The sequence below is a fragment of the Asparagus officinalis genome, chromosome 1, assembly GCF_001876935.1.
Source record: "Asparagus officinalis chromosome 1, Aspof.V1, whole genome shotgun sequence".
Taxonomy (NCBI): Eukaryota; Viridiplantae; Streptophyta; class Magnoliopsida; order Asparagales; family Asparagaceae; genus Asparagus; species Asparagus officinalis.
The window spans coordinates 10,831,913-10,846,809 of NC_033794.1; the positions used below are offsets into that span (position 1 = coordinate 10,831,913).

The 14,897-nt window shown below is 38.5% G+C and overlaps 1 protein-coding gene across 1 annotated transcript; it reads left to right on the forward strand.

The window, feature by feature from the left end:
- LOC109830476 (probable alpha,alpha-trehalose-phosphate synthase [UDP-forming] 9) lies at positions 6,142-13,383 on the forward strand. The gene is made up of 4 exons (XM_020397742.1): positions 6,142-6,379; positions 9,793-11,705; positions 12,483-12,756; positions 13,114-13,383. Exons 2-4 carry the CDS (start codon positions 9,814-9,816, stop codon positions 13,381-13,383), a joined length of 2,436 nt encoding a protein of 811 aa, XP_020253331.1. The 5' UTR covers positions 6,142-6,379; positions 9,793-9,813.

Consider the following 14,897-nt stretch of genomic DNA (forward strand, 5'->3'; position numbering starts at 1 on the left):
CCGCCGCCGCTGGGTCTGGAGATCGCGAGGAGAGATTGAAGAAGAAGTACGAGGCCAGAGCTCTCGAGATCTGGGTTTCCCTTTTATAGGGAAACCCTAGCCAGACTATCGACAGCTGCGCTCAAAACTCGCCTGCGACGCCATGAGCTTACCAACACTCAAGCTCGCCAAAAGCTCATCGAGGACCTCGCCTGTAGGGCCTTCGCTCGCCTACAGCCCGCTCCGCTCGAGCTCGCCCGAAGGTCGCCTCTTGTAGCTTGACCTCGCCTGAAGTCGTTGTCGAGGTTTGGATCTACACCCCTTCTTCCAACAATCTCCCACTTGGAGATCAAACCGCCATCAGAAAGCTCTCTCTTCAAAAACATCTTCTTCTGTGTGGCTCCGCCCTCATCTCCTACTATGAAGGCTAACTGAAGTTGTACACAACTCCAGTTTCTGAATGGTGACTGCTTTAGTCTACATATCTGCAGGATTTTGGTTCCCCAAAATCTTCTCCAACTGTAACTTCCCATCCTCAATCATCGAACGTATGAAGTGGTAACGTAACTCGATGTGTTTCGTTCTGGCATGAAATACTGGGTTCTTGGTAAGGTGTATAGCACTCTGGCTATCACAATAAAGAACTTTGTTCCCCCGCTTCAGACCCAACTCTTCCAGGCACCAAGTTAACCAAATCATCTCCTTACTCGCCTCTGTCACTGTGACATACTCTGCCTCAGTTGTGGACAACGTTACAATCTTCTGCAAATATGAGACCCAGCTCACTGCTGTCGACCCTAAGGTATAAATATATCATGTGGTGCTTCGTCTTGTATCATGACCACCAACGAAATTTGCTTCCACGTATCCTTGCAGTACCAACTCATTTCTCCTAAAACACAGTGGTATATTCGTAGTCCCTCTCAAATATCATAATATCCACTTTACAGCCTCCTAATGTTGTTTCCTTGGGTTGCTTGCAAACCTACTCACAACTCTCACAGCATGGGCAATATCTGATCTCGTGTAAACCATTACGTACATCAGACTACCAATGGCTGATGAATAAGGTACCTTCCTCATGTGCTCCTTCTCTGCATCAGTCTTAGGCGATTGTTCTCCAGATAACTTGAACTGGCTTCCAAGGGGTGTGCTAACGACCTTATTATTCTGCATGTTAAATATTTGAAGTACTTTCTCAATGTATTCAGACTGAATCAACTCTAGCGTCCCCTCAGCCGTATCCTGACTGATCCGCATCCCAAGAATCTGTTTCGCTACACTCAGATCATTCATGGCAAACTCCTTTGCTAACTGATTCTTCAGCTTGTTTATCTCCTGCAAACACGGTCTTACAACTAACATGTCATCAACATACAACAATAACACAATATAGCTGGACTCGAACCTCTTAAAGTAACAACAATGATCTGAATTGCATCTGCTATAGTCATTACTCTGCATGAAGTTATTGAACTTCTTATACCACTGTCTTGGGGCCTGTTTCAATCCGTATAAACTCTTTTTGAGCCTACACACCATCTCTTCCTTTCCTTCCTCAATGAAGTCAACATGTTACTTCATGTAGATTTCTTCATCCAAGTCACCATGATGAAAGACAGTCTTCACATCTAACTATTCAAGGTAGAGATTTTTAGCAGCTACCAAGCTTAGCACTACCCTGATGGTTACCAAGCTTAGCACCACCCTGATGGTAGTGAGCTTCACAACGGGGAAAAATATCTCCGTATAACCCACTCCTTCTCGTTGTTAGAACCATTTTATGACTAATCTGGCCTTGTATATCTTCCTTCCATCACTCTCCTGCTTGACTCGGTAGACCCACTTATTGTGTAAGGCTTTCTTCTGTGCAGGTAGTGGGGCTAACTCTCATGTCTCATTAGAGTGGAGAGAATCTATCTCTTCTTGCATTGCATGCTCCCAGTACTGAGATTCACTCACTTGTATAGTCTCCTCATAGCATTCAGGTTCTCCGTTATCTGTCAAAAGTAGGTAGTCTAGTGATGAGAGATACATGAGATTCGGTTTGGGTACCCTGGATGACCTCCTAAGGTCCTCGCCCTAGGTAATCCGTTCTGCACCTGGAGTCTCCTCCGTTCTTCAGTCAGAATTGACATTGTCTTCCCCATCTGGAAGTTCCTCCAAATCCATGTACTCGGATGCGCTCGCTTCTGTAGTGTTGCTCCCACTACTTTGACCAGTCTTAGCATTGTCCTTGTCCTTGTACATCACCTCCTCATTGAATATGATGTCTCGGCTCCTAATGATTTTCCTATTCTTTTCATCCTAAAGACGATACCCGAATTCATTAATGTTGTACCCAATGAATGTGCACTTTAGTGACTTAGCTTCCAACTTGTCTCTGCCATGATCACTGATGTGGATATATACCACACAACCAAAGACTCTCAAGTGTGAGAGATTAACCTTCTTACCACTTCAAATCTCTTCCGGAATCCCAAAGTTCAATAGAACTGATAGTCCGTGATTTATCAGGTACGCTGTTGTATGCACCGCGTCCATCCAAATTTTTTTGGTAGACCTGCATGTAGACGCATGCTCCTCGCACACTCTGTCAGCGTTATGTTCATTCTTTTTGCTACGCCGTTCTATTGCGGCGTCCCTGGAGTAATCCTCTCCAAACGAATCCCGTTCAGAACACAGAACTTCTTGAACTCCTCCAGTTCATATTCTCCACCATTGTCTGATCTCAAACACTTCACTTTTAGGTCTATCTCATTCTCCACCATGGCTTTCCACTTCTTAAAGATGCTAAACACCTCTGGCTTGTGCTTCTTGAAGTATGCCCACACTTTCTTGAGTGATCGTCGATAAAGGTGACATAGTACGCCGAACAGCCAAGAGAAGACACGCTACCTTGACCCCATACATCTGTATGAACAATTTCTAGCTTGTGAACTTTAGGTGGTCTTCCACTCTTCAGAAAACTAACTCTCTTCTGCTTCCTAAAGATGTAGTCTTCACAAACACCACTTCCACCGAATAGATGCTGGTTAGCTTCCCTTCTGATGTAGCATCTTCATGCCCTTCTCACTCATGTGTCCCAGCCTATTGTGTTATAGATCTATACTCTCCTTGCATGCTGTAATTGAGAGGGTATCACTCGCATGTGAAGTTAGGTAGAGGGTACCGGTCTTGTTGCCATGGGTAACCACCATTGTACCATTGGAGATTTTTCACGAATCTCCAGTGAATGTTGTAATATAGCCTTCTACTCCAAGTTGGCCAACCGAAATAAAATTCCTCTTCAGTTCGGTACGTGTCTGACATTCTTTAGAGACCACTTGGAGCCCTTCAATTGAATTTGCACATCACCTCTTCCAATAACATTATAGGGTTCATTATCACCAAGTATATTTCCCAAAGTCCACTGCTACATAGTCCCGAGAGAGTTTTCTATTAGCAGTGACGTAGAAAGAGGCTCCCGAATCAATGACCCATGAATCAAAATCGCTATTCATAGCAAGAATCAATGCATCTTGCACAATATGAGCCTCCTGCTCATTTTTGTCCTTCTTTAGTGCTTTACAGGTAGAAGACATGTGATCCTCTTAGCCGCAGTTCTAACATTACCCTTTGATAGATCTCACCTTCGAGTTTGACCTCTTCTTCTTCGATTTTGATCGATTCTTGTTTTGGTTCCCTCTATTATGGCTTCTGCCTCTCTGCTCGAGAGTTAGGGTTGAATCTAAACCTTTTGATTCATTCGATTTTTTTCTAACCTCCTCGGATAGAATCATAGCTACCACCTCGTTCAGCTTCAACTTCTCCTTCCCCACCAAGTTGCTGATTGCGGTCATGTAACCTACCTAACTATCTAGCAACTACGATAGTATCAATATGGCATGCACTTCGTCATCAAACGCGATGTCGACTGAGATGAGTTGATCAACAATCGTGTTGAACTCACTGAAATACATTGTGAAGGAACATCCTTCTGCCATCTTGAGGTTGAATAGCATTTTGATGAGATGCACCTTATTTGTAGCTGACATTTGCTTGTACATTGTTGCGAGCGCTTCCATAAGCCCCATCGTCGTCTTCTCCTTTAATTTATTGTGTGCTACAGATTTTGCGAGGGCCAATCGGACCTGCCCCAGAGCTTTTCGATCCAATATTTCTCAGTCATCGCCGGATTTCTCTTTCTTCTTTCCTTTTGCTTTACCCATCAACAGACGATGAATATCCTTCTGGTACAGATAGTCCTCCATCTGTGATTTCCAATAGGCGAATTTGTCAAACTTCTCAATTTTAGATTTGCCTTCTTCTGTTATTTTCTTACATATACAGATCTGAACAAGGGCTCTGATACTAGTTGTTAGGGAATGCAAGCTACTAGACCACCTATCAAATATGAACCCTCGTGCAGAATTTGCCCTACCAGATCTTGTGTTAAGATAATAAAAAAAATTATAGTAAAATAAAAAATTTTAAGAAAAGAGAACACCGAGTTTTAACAAGGTTCGGCAACTTACCTACGTCCTCGGGAGCCACACAAATAATTTTCTTTATATTAAAGAAGATTACAAGCTTGCAAAGAGCAGATCTCAAACTTGAGATCTCTCAAAAGGGAAGCAACAGAAACTATCTGCTCTTCTTTCAAGGCGTGAGATTTTACAACTTGTAAAATCTCTTCTCAAAAACCAAATAAATCGCTACAGGAACTCTTCTCTTAGACCCCCCCCCCTTCTTAATTTCTCACCTCTTTAATGTTCAACCTCACCCACTCCTTAAATCCTCCCCAATTTACAACTTAGGGCGCTGGAGAAAAAAGGAGAGCAAAGAGAGGGAGAGGGAAAATCGCCCGCCCGCCGCCGCCGCTGGGTCTGTAGATCGCGAGGAGAGAGAGAAGAAGAAGCATGGGGCTAGAGCTCTCGAGATCTGGGTTTCCCTTTTATAGGGAAACCCTAGCCAGACTGTCGATAGGCTGTCGACAGTTGCGCTCAAAACTCGCCTACGACGTCACGAACTTGCCAACACTCGAGCTCGCCAGAAGCTCGTCGAGGACCTTGCCTGCAACGCTATTCGACCTCGCCTGCAGGGCCTCCGCTGGCCAGCAGCCCGCTCCGCTCGAGCTAGCCCGAAGGTCGCCTCCTGCAGCTCGACCTCGCCTGAAGTCATCGTCGAGGTTTGGATCTACACTCATTCTTCCAACAAAATTTGCTATAAAAATTTGCAAGATAGTTAATCTGATCCAAGTTAAAATTTAACAAATATACTGACAAGAATCTAATATGAAGTAATGAAACTGAGAAACTATTTCAAAAATTGTAAGTGTTCTATGTTTTTCTTTTTTCTCATTTCCATTAATGTTTTTATATCAAAATCACGTTTACGTATATCCAAATTGATATTTATCACTTGTAATTTTTTTTAATCAAAACCATATTTACTTGCATACATCTTCATAATTGATACTTTTTACTGTGAAAAACTAGAAATTCTCATTTTACCCTAACCTTATTCTCTCTCCTTTACTTCCTTCCCGAACCCTAACTCTAGCCTCCTCATCCTCCTCTTCTCCTCGCCTTCCCTCTCCCACCTCCCCACCTCTCCCCTTCCCCTCCCTCTCCTTCTCTGCCTTTCTCCCCGAGTTCCCACTCTTCCATTCCTCTCCAAGTGGGAAGTAGAATTAGGTTTAGAGTTTGGGTTTTGGGGGGAGGTAGTGGTCATGGGGTGGCGGTGGTGATTGAGGTGAGATTCTAGCTAGAGAGTATTAAGGAGAGAAGGAGAAGAGGATGAGGAGGAGGTTAGGGTTAGGATTAGAGTTAAGGTTTGGGGAGGAAGGAGATGAAGAAACAAGAAGATAGTGAAGACAACAATATGGACATTTTGTGGTGAACAGTAAAAAGTGTTGATGTATGCAAATAAAGATGATTTTGATAAAAAAAAAATTTAAAGTTATAAGTATCAATTTGGGTATAAGTAAATACGGTTTTAATATAGAAACCATTTACATTAATCAATAATAACATGCTAATTTTGTGGATAGCTTGAAATTCAAGGGCATTTGTAAAGCGCAACACAAGACCCCATAAACTTTTAATTTAGATTTAGACAATTGAAAAGTCCAACAACATATCTTGTTGACGTTTCTTCTTCTTTCGTCTCCCTCTCTCTCACGTTCGACACATTGCCTTCTCTTTGTACAAGGAAATGCAATGAGATACACAACACAAAAAGAGAACAATTTTCTTTTAAAAATAATTTCCCCCTTGTCAAAGCAAAGAACTTTTCTGAAGAAAGACAGACATATTTCAGGGAAAATAAAGAGAAGATAGAGAAAAACATAAAGTTGGGTTTGTTTCAGCAAAGAAATCTCTTCAAAACAACCCAAATTCTCTCTGCAATTCTGTGGGTATGTTCTCTCTCATTCTCTCTCTTGATGTCATTTCTTAAGTTTAGGTCTTTTGTTCACAACATTTGTTTGTTTTTTGCTACGTATAATGTACCCATTTGGATTAATGAGTTTAAAAGCTATGAATGGATATCTAATGGGTATCATTTTATAATTATTTCCTCAAATCAGCTAAAAATTGTCCTTTTTTGGATGTTTCTATTTTTAGAAATATTATGTTGCCTTAAGTAGAAAAAAGGTGCTTTGGAGAGTAAAACAGATACATTCATCTGAAGATTATGGTTATCTTCAGATTGATTGAATCCAATATCCTAGCTTTTAGCATGCATTTAGGTTTAGGGGATAAAACAAGTTTTGGAATTTTCACAAGCAGATTAAAGCAAAGGGCTAATGGGAAGCTTGTTCAGAGTAACAAACCTACCTTCAAATTTTTTGTTTTTTTTTTATGTTTATTAAATATTTGTTGCGTGCCTTTGCTTTGCTGTGCTAATCCTTTGTTTGCATCTGAGTATTCCAATTTTTTGTTCTAAAATATTCATTTATGCTGTTTGAATGTGAAGTCTATCATCTTTTTGATTATGTGAGCTATTCTTCGTTGGACTTGCAGCTTTTTACTTCTTGAAAATTTAGAAAGATGTGTTTTTTTTTTCTAAATTATAGAGTTGGATGGAATTATACAGTTGATTATAGCCTATAAACATCTTCATGTCTATGCCATAGCGAAAGTTATACACCCACTGAAAACGATAATGCAATAGAAATTACTTGAAGAAGTCATGACAAGTGAATCTATTTATTAATTAAGGAATTTAATCATACCCATCTTCTTGTTTGACATTGACGGAAGATCAAGTTGGTGAGCCGTGTGATGGGAAACCTTCCCGCACGGTTCGGAGAGCACTGAAGACGAATGAGAGGCTCACCACCACATCATTGCAAGGGGAGCTCGCTCGATTCGCGGATTGGTCCGACTCGTAATTCACTTCTGACTCCGTGTTCGATAGCCCGACCGTAGTGATGTTAATTGTGGTTACATTCATAAGTAGCTTGGTCCATCTTTATTCAATTTCATATATGTCTGAGGATCCGCATCGCACTCGATTAGATAACAACTTCGCCAAAAACATAAGTTACTGGGGTGTCATAATTAAGCTAATTGATGTTAGCCATTTGGAAGCCACGTGGAAGAGAAGATTAATGGTTGTGCTAAACGGCTTTGAAAGGAAATTAATCATACTGGTTGTTGCATTATTTAGAATCCTCAAGGATGAGGTCTGAATCTGAGACTCCTTATAATCTCAATCCCCTGTGGCATGATAGATAATTACTTTATCCAAAAGCTTGATTTGATGTGTTCTATGCTAACAGCGTACATGGAGCCAATCATATTAAGCTCTATTAAGTTTTAAGTTTTTATTTCACCTTGTGTTGATAATTTTGAATTGCATGCTTATCTACTTAAACTATATAAATACCAGAGGTGAAGGTGTCGGGAAACTTACCATATATGTATACTTTTATGTGTGCTAACAAACTCTCCATTTTGTTCCCGAAGGAAAATAAAACCTTTTGTGTAGTATGTATGTGCAACGGGAAATGGATACAGGAGAACATAATAGGCCAATTCACTGAAGTCTTGCAAAGTGTGATGAAGTTACATTTCGTATGTGTATCAGATATATATAACACGGGTTGCATGTGCAAATTATAGATAATAGCGGAGGTGTATATTACTCAACACCTTTCTTTGGAAAATTTCAAATGCCTTTTCTTTTACCAGAGGGGAGAAGAGAAAAGTGTTCGACATCCTAAAAAGTCTTACAGGGGGACGCATTTAATTATTTGTAGGTAATAGATGGAAGTAACTTACAGGAAGGTCACAATTACCTAACTAAAACAATATATACGTGTCGGTTTTCTACTGGATGTTATATTACGGATTATGGAAACATATTAGGCGTCCAGCTTATGAGTAATGTTCTCCAGTAAGTAGTATGTTTTACTTTCTCCCTTTAATTCAATGAATCGTTATCTGTATTATGCTGCTTATCCTATATAAAGAGGTAAATATTGAGTAGCAAAATGTCCAAAATAGTTTTCTTTCATCAGGCTAAAGTAAATGGTAAGCGCTGTCAACAATTTTTTCCCACTTTTCTAGTTTTTTTTTTCCCTTCCATCATCTTTATTCTGTGATTGCGTAAGCTTGACTATTTACTTTTAGTTACTGTTAGTTACCGTAAGGATTTCCAGACTATGTGATCCACTAATCTTAATGTGTGTAGTTGCCTGCAGATTTTTGGATTTTTATGATCCTAACTGTAATGAATTTGGAATTTCTGCTCTGAGATTCTCTTATCGAGTGAGAATAGAGAGAAATATATGAATCATGAGGTCCACGAGGAAGTCAGTGAATATTTAGTTTCAATATATGTGGGTCTTAAGATGATAGTTGCTCCTATATCTATGTGATGGTCAAATCTGTATCCAATATTCAAATCAGGTTGGTCTAGTTTCATCTAGTTTTTTCTGGGTCAAAGTAATTTGTATCTTGCTATTCTAATCATACATACGATGAAACCTTGTAGTAGTTGAAACCTGAAAGTGTTATTTGTTCTTGTTCCAATTAGAAGTTTGCCAAATATCACCACTGTTAAAAAGCCTCATTACATTATAAACAATCCATGTGAAAAGTATATGAGGCTTAACTTCCTTCAACTTGATCGACATTCTGTTTGGTTCCTTCTATTTAATGCCGAAAATAGTCAATTCATATTCCAGCATTTATTGTTATAGTTTTAAGGACTCAAATCGATGGGAAGTTTCTTTACAGTCCAATCTTTCTCTGTTATTAGAAGCTAACATAGCTAGGTAGTTGCGATTTAGTTCGTTCTTATGAATGCAACAATCTATATATGAAACCAGTTACACAAATAGATCAAGTCAAGTTTCTAAGTTCAATCTCTTTATTTTTTATGTTTATTTAGTTTATTTCAGACATATAGTAATGTGAAGGGATTTATTACTTTTTCGTGGTTAATCATGTACTAATTTGTCGCGACAGTTAAAAGGATAGTGCACTCAAAATTCCAACCCGATCTAAACCCTAACAGGGTATTAATCATCTCAATTTTGATAGGACTGATTATAAAGCATCAAAAAATTTTAAATTAGCCAAGTTAGTCAGGTTGTTTTATAAAATTTAATTGAATCCACGACATTGAGTTTCCCACAAATAGTAATAATTATTATACTTCCTATTCAGTAAATTTCAGAAACCTCCAAGAGTAATATTTCCTATCTTGAGCTTGGGCCTTATTTATTTTTTATCTACATCTTTAATTTGATTATGCTAAAAAAACTGTTAATGAGATTATTGGCAATTTGAGTTCTAATTAATGTAGAATTCTTCACAGGCTGGAATTTCTGAGGGATCAATGACTTTTCCCAGGACCATTGCTGGGTTCGGTTGGAGCACTGGCGATAATGATGATTCAAATTCAGGCAATATTCAGTATCGTAAAATAATAGTAGCAAATTTTCTACCACTTGTTCAGAGAAAACATGAAGAAAGCGGGAAATGGGATTTCAAATGGGATGAAGATTCTCTTCTATTACAGATGAAAGATGGAGTTTCTACCGATGCTGAAGTCATATATGTAGGTAGACTAAAAGTTGATATAGATCACAACGAGCAGGACGAAATTGCTCGAAATTTATTCAATGTTTTTAAGTGCATTCCAACTTTTCTTCCTTCTGATCTCCAAAGGAAATTCTATCATGGCTTCTGTAAGCAACAATTATGGCCTCTTTTTCACTCCATGCTTCCTGTGTTCCACAACCAATATGAACTCATTGACCCGTCTCTTTTCAGTGCGTATATTTCCGCAAATAATATTTTTGCAGACAAAGTAGTCGAAGCCATAAGATCTGAAAATGACTGTGTCTGGGTTCATGATTATCATCTCATGCTTCTTCCCACTTTCTTAAGAAAGAAGGCGAAGAATGTGAAGCTTGGGTTTTTTCTCCATAGCCCTTTCCCCTCCTCCGAGATTTACAAAACTTTACCTCAGAGGGAAGATATTCTCAAGGGGTTGCTTAATGCTGATCTGATTGGTTTCCATACTTTTGAGTATGCTCGGCATTTCCTTTCTTGTTGTAGCAGGATGCTAGGCTTCAACTATGAATGCAATCGGGGTTATCTTGAGCTCGAGTATTTTGGTAGAACAGTAAGCATCAAGGTTCTTTCTATCGGTGTTCATATTGGCAGGATACAGTTGGTGTTGAATCTTCCTATAACTATATCCAAGGTTCAAGAGATTGAGCAGAAGTTCAAGGGGAAGAAGTTGATCTTAGGCGTAGATGACCTGGACATATTTAAAGGTATTAGTCTTAAATTAGAAGGATTTGAGCTTTTCCTAGAGAGAAATCCTGCTCTAAGAGGACAAATAGTCCTAGTTCAAATTATAAATCCCGCTAGGAGCACGGGGAAAAATTATACAGAAGCAAGGATAGAAGCTATGAAAACTGCTGAAAGGATCAATATCACTTATGGAAATGAAGACTACAAACCTCTAATTCTTGTTGACAAGGCTCTTCAGTCCTTTGAAAAATTTGCTTACTATGTTGTGGCAGATTGTTGCATTGTGAATGCTTTTAGGGATGGCATGAATTTAGTCCCATATGAGTATGTTGTTTGCCGTCAGGGAACTGAAACAATGGATAGATGTCGGGGAATTAAGCTCGGATCTCGTCGAAGCAGTCCACTCATTGTTTCAGAGTTTATAGGTTGTTCACCATCTCTTAGTGGAGCTCTCAGGGTCAATCCTTGGAATGTTGAAGAAATTCAAGAAGCTTTACATCGGTCAATCTTCATGCCCAAATCTCAGAAGCAACTGCGACATCACAGGCATTATAATTATGTAAGTTCTCATGATATAGCTTACTGGTCGAATAGCTTTATACAGGATCTTGAGAGAGCTTGCAAAAATCACAAAGCTCGAACTTGTTGGCCACTTGGACTCGGACTGAATTTCAGAATTCTTGCCCTTGATCATAGTTTTCAAAGATTGTGCATTGATCATGTTCTATTATCCTATCAACGAGCAAATAGGAGGGCGATATTTTTGGACTATGATGGTACTCTTGTGCCTAACAACTCGACTAGTAAAGATCCAAGTACAAACCTCATATCCATTCTCAATAGGTTGTGTTCTGATTCAAAGAATACTGTGCTTATTGTCAGTGGAAGAGACCGAAGTTCTCTTGGCGAGTGGTTTTCTTCGTGTGAAGCAATTGGAATTGCTGCAGAGCATGGATTTTTTATCAGGTACTCTAATGGCAAACTTTGACTGTGATTAGTTTTATTTTTGGTGAATTGCGTCATTCAGTTAACCCCCAAAAAGTTTGAAAATTTCAGTTAACCCCATTAGCTTTAGAAAATCCAGAAAACCCGTGTGGCGTTTCATAAAGTAGGGTGAAAAATATTTGGGTTTTTTTACCAAACCACCGTGAAAATTTTAGTTTTTGAAAAACCACCATGATATTATGCGTCATTAACAAAGTGCCACCAAGTCACAGTTTCATTCGAACTTTGTTAAATTATAATATAAATTGACGTAACTATGATTGACTTTTGGAGGAGACGAATGGGGGTAATTTGGAGAGAAGTACATTTTTTTGAGGGATTTAATTTGCTTTTGGAGGGAATTAAGGTGTTTTGTTGGTATGAGAAAATATAATATAAGGATTAGGTGGGTCCCACCGTGAGGATATTTTAGGAATTTAACATATTATTTAATAGAATATGGGTGGAAATTATTACTTGGTGGGACTTCGTTAAAAGTGCATATAATCATGGTGGTTCAATGAAAATTTAAAATTTTGCGGTGGCTTTGCATAAAAGAACCCAATATATGAAGAGGACATGTTTAGAAAGTAGGGGTATCCTGGCCCTTCTGAGAGTACGTGATTTGCACGTGATACATCAGATATAACTGACAGTGTTAGTTGTGGGGGTTGTCTGACAAATTTTATTGGAGTTTACCCTTTTCATTTCAAATGAATTTTACTAATTCTTTCTCTCTCTTCTTTTCTTCTTCTTTAGGTGGAACAAAGCATCTGAGTGGGAGTCAAGTTCAGTTTCCGTCGATTTTGAATGGAAGGAAATTGCTGAACCTGTAATGAAATTGTATACTGAAGCAACAGATGGTTCTTATATTGAATCAAAAGAGAGTGCAATAGTATGGCATCATCAGTACGCCGATTCGTATTTCGGTCCTTTTCAAGCCAACGAATTATTGGATCACCTTGAAAGTGTCCTTGCCGATGAGCCGGTGTCTGTTAAGAAGGGTGAGCACATTGTGGAGGTTAAACCTCAGGTATGTAATCTCTCCAATTCTGATTTATGTTGCGAAAATGACTTGACGCTGGTGCTCTGGTTTTATTTATCGGAAAATAAATGGAATACAGTTGCATAATTTTGTTAAGGGTTAATTGCAGATTGACCCTCTGTACTATCGTTTCCTGAACCTACTACCCTTCTAATTTTATTCTTGCAGAAAGACCCCTGAGTTGTTGTTGTTGGTATTATACTCTTTTACCCTGAGAGAGAAAACTGTCTTCTGCAAATAGATACCCTGAGGACAAAAGAGTGGCAAATTTTCATTCAGGGGGTCTTTCTGTAAAGATAAAACTGGAGGGCTAGTAAGTTCAAAACGGCGATACTAAGCATACAGGGAGTCAGCAAAGGCATGGTTGTGGAAAAGCTTCTTCGGCGTTTGGTCACTGATCAAAAGACACCTGATTTTGTTTTGTGCATCGGTGATGATAAATCGGACGAAGATATGTTTGAAAGCATTAATGAATGTACAACCTCCGCCGACATGTTCACTGCAACCCCTGAGGTATTTGCTTGCACAATCGGCCAGAAACCAAGCAAGGCGAAGTATTTTGTTGAAGAAACTAGCGACGTAGATTTGTTGGAAGGCTGGAGATTTGCTCGCTGAACGCCCCCTTAATAAAGCGTTGCACCTGCAACAATTCTAGTTGTTCTCATAGTTTGGTGGGACAGTGTAGTGTGCTTTTTGACTGAACTGAGTACAACTGATCGTGTTTTGTGTCTAGTTGAAGCTGCTGATGTAATTGTCATGTTTTTACGGTGGGTCGATGAGGTGATATGTGCATGTGAAAACATTCAGAAATCAATGAAAATTTACCCATATATGAAGATAAGTGTGTGCATCTGGGCTTACAAGAACAATTACCGACAGTTGACCTTGGGGGACTGATTTAGGGGACCTAATAGCAACTTCAATGACTTGAGGGACCAAATCAAGATGTTGAAGATTTAAGTGACTAATATTAAAGAAGAAGAAAGAACCCCTTACTCCTAGCTACACCGCAACAGTTTAAAATTTATAAGAATCAGCAAGGGCTCAGTCTTAATTCCCTCTGATCTAATAATAAGCTCAAGATAACTTACTGAAGTTCCAAGTGATGACATTTGCTACATACAAAATAGAGCATGCAAGTAGGGGGAAAATATCCCCTCAGTCTTCACGCCACAACAAAACTTCACACATGCTCGAGTGTGAAATGATAGGAGGAAAAGGGCACAAAGCAGCGGAGAGGAATATATTCTCCCAGAAAAAGAGAAGAGATGAGACATATTGCTCTTGGATCATATGATATCAAAAAATAATGATAATATTTTAGCAAAAAGTGGTGTTTTTTTTTGCAGTTTTAGGATGAATTATTTAAATTCTTTCTTGTTCATTCTCTCTATAGCCTGTCTCCTTAATTTGTTAATGTTGTATTTGATATGAGTAAGGAAATAGGATAGTAATTGTACTAAATTTGGTACCTCTTTGGTACAACATGACTAAAGTTTATCTAGAGAAAAAGAACTTAAATTTCTCTAGAAAAAAGGTGTAGAAATTCAAAATATGTAAATGATTTATTTATTTGTGTACTACTTTTAAGTAAAAAGAGAAATGATATTAATTTGCTTATTTTACTGATACCATTTGCAAGAAAGCTGATATTTGAAATCATTTATATAATTTTCAACATAATAAATATTTCTATACTACATTTAAACATTTTTGGTTTTCTTTGGTATCAGTCCACCAAATCTTTCATATTTTGCAATTAGTCCTCCAAATCTTTCATATTTTGAATTAGTCCCTCAAATCTTCATATTTTGAAATTAGTCCCTCAAATATATTAAGTGTTTTGAAACTAATCTCCCAAATCTTCACATTTTGGAATTACTCCCTCAAACTTTGTTAATGTTTCGAAATCAGTCCATCAAATTAGTTGAAGTTTTAGGAGTATTCCCCCTAAATCGAACAGCTAGTAATTAGAGGGCCTAATTTTAAATAATTATAAGATTGGGGGACAACTTCAAGTTTCAATAACTTGAGAGGCTAATATCAAATTATTAAAGATGTGGGAGACTACTCCCAAAATAACCCCACATTTTATACTTTATATTATTGGATAAAATATGATAATAAGA

What these genes read in the sequence shown, in the direction of transcription:
- LOC109830476 (XM_020397742.1), top strand. Translation starts at nt 9,814, where the DNA reads ATGACTTTTCCCAGGACCATTGCTGGGTTCGGTTGGAGCACTGGCGAT. An exon ending in GAGCATGGATTTTTTATCAG is followed by an intron (nt 11,706 to 12,482) that starts GTACTCTAATGG and finishes CTTCTTCTTTAG; the next exon opens with GTGGAACAAAGCATCTGAGT. An exon ending in TTGTGGAGGTTAAACCTCAG is followed by an intron (nt 12,757 to 13,113) that starts GTATGTAATCTC and finishes CTAAGCATACAG; the next exon opens with GGAGTCAGCAAAGGCATGGT.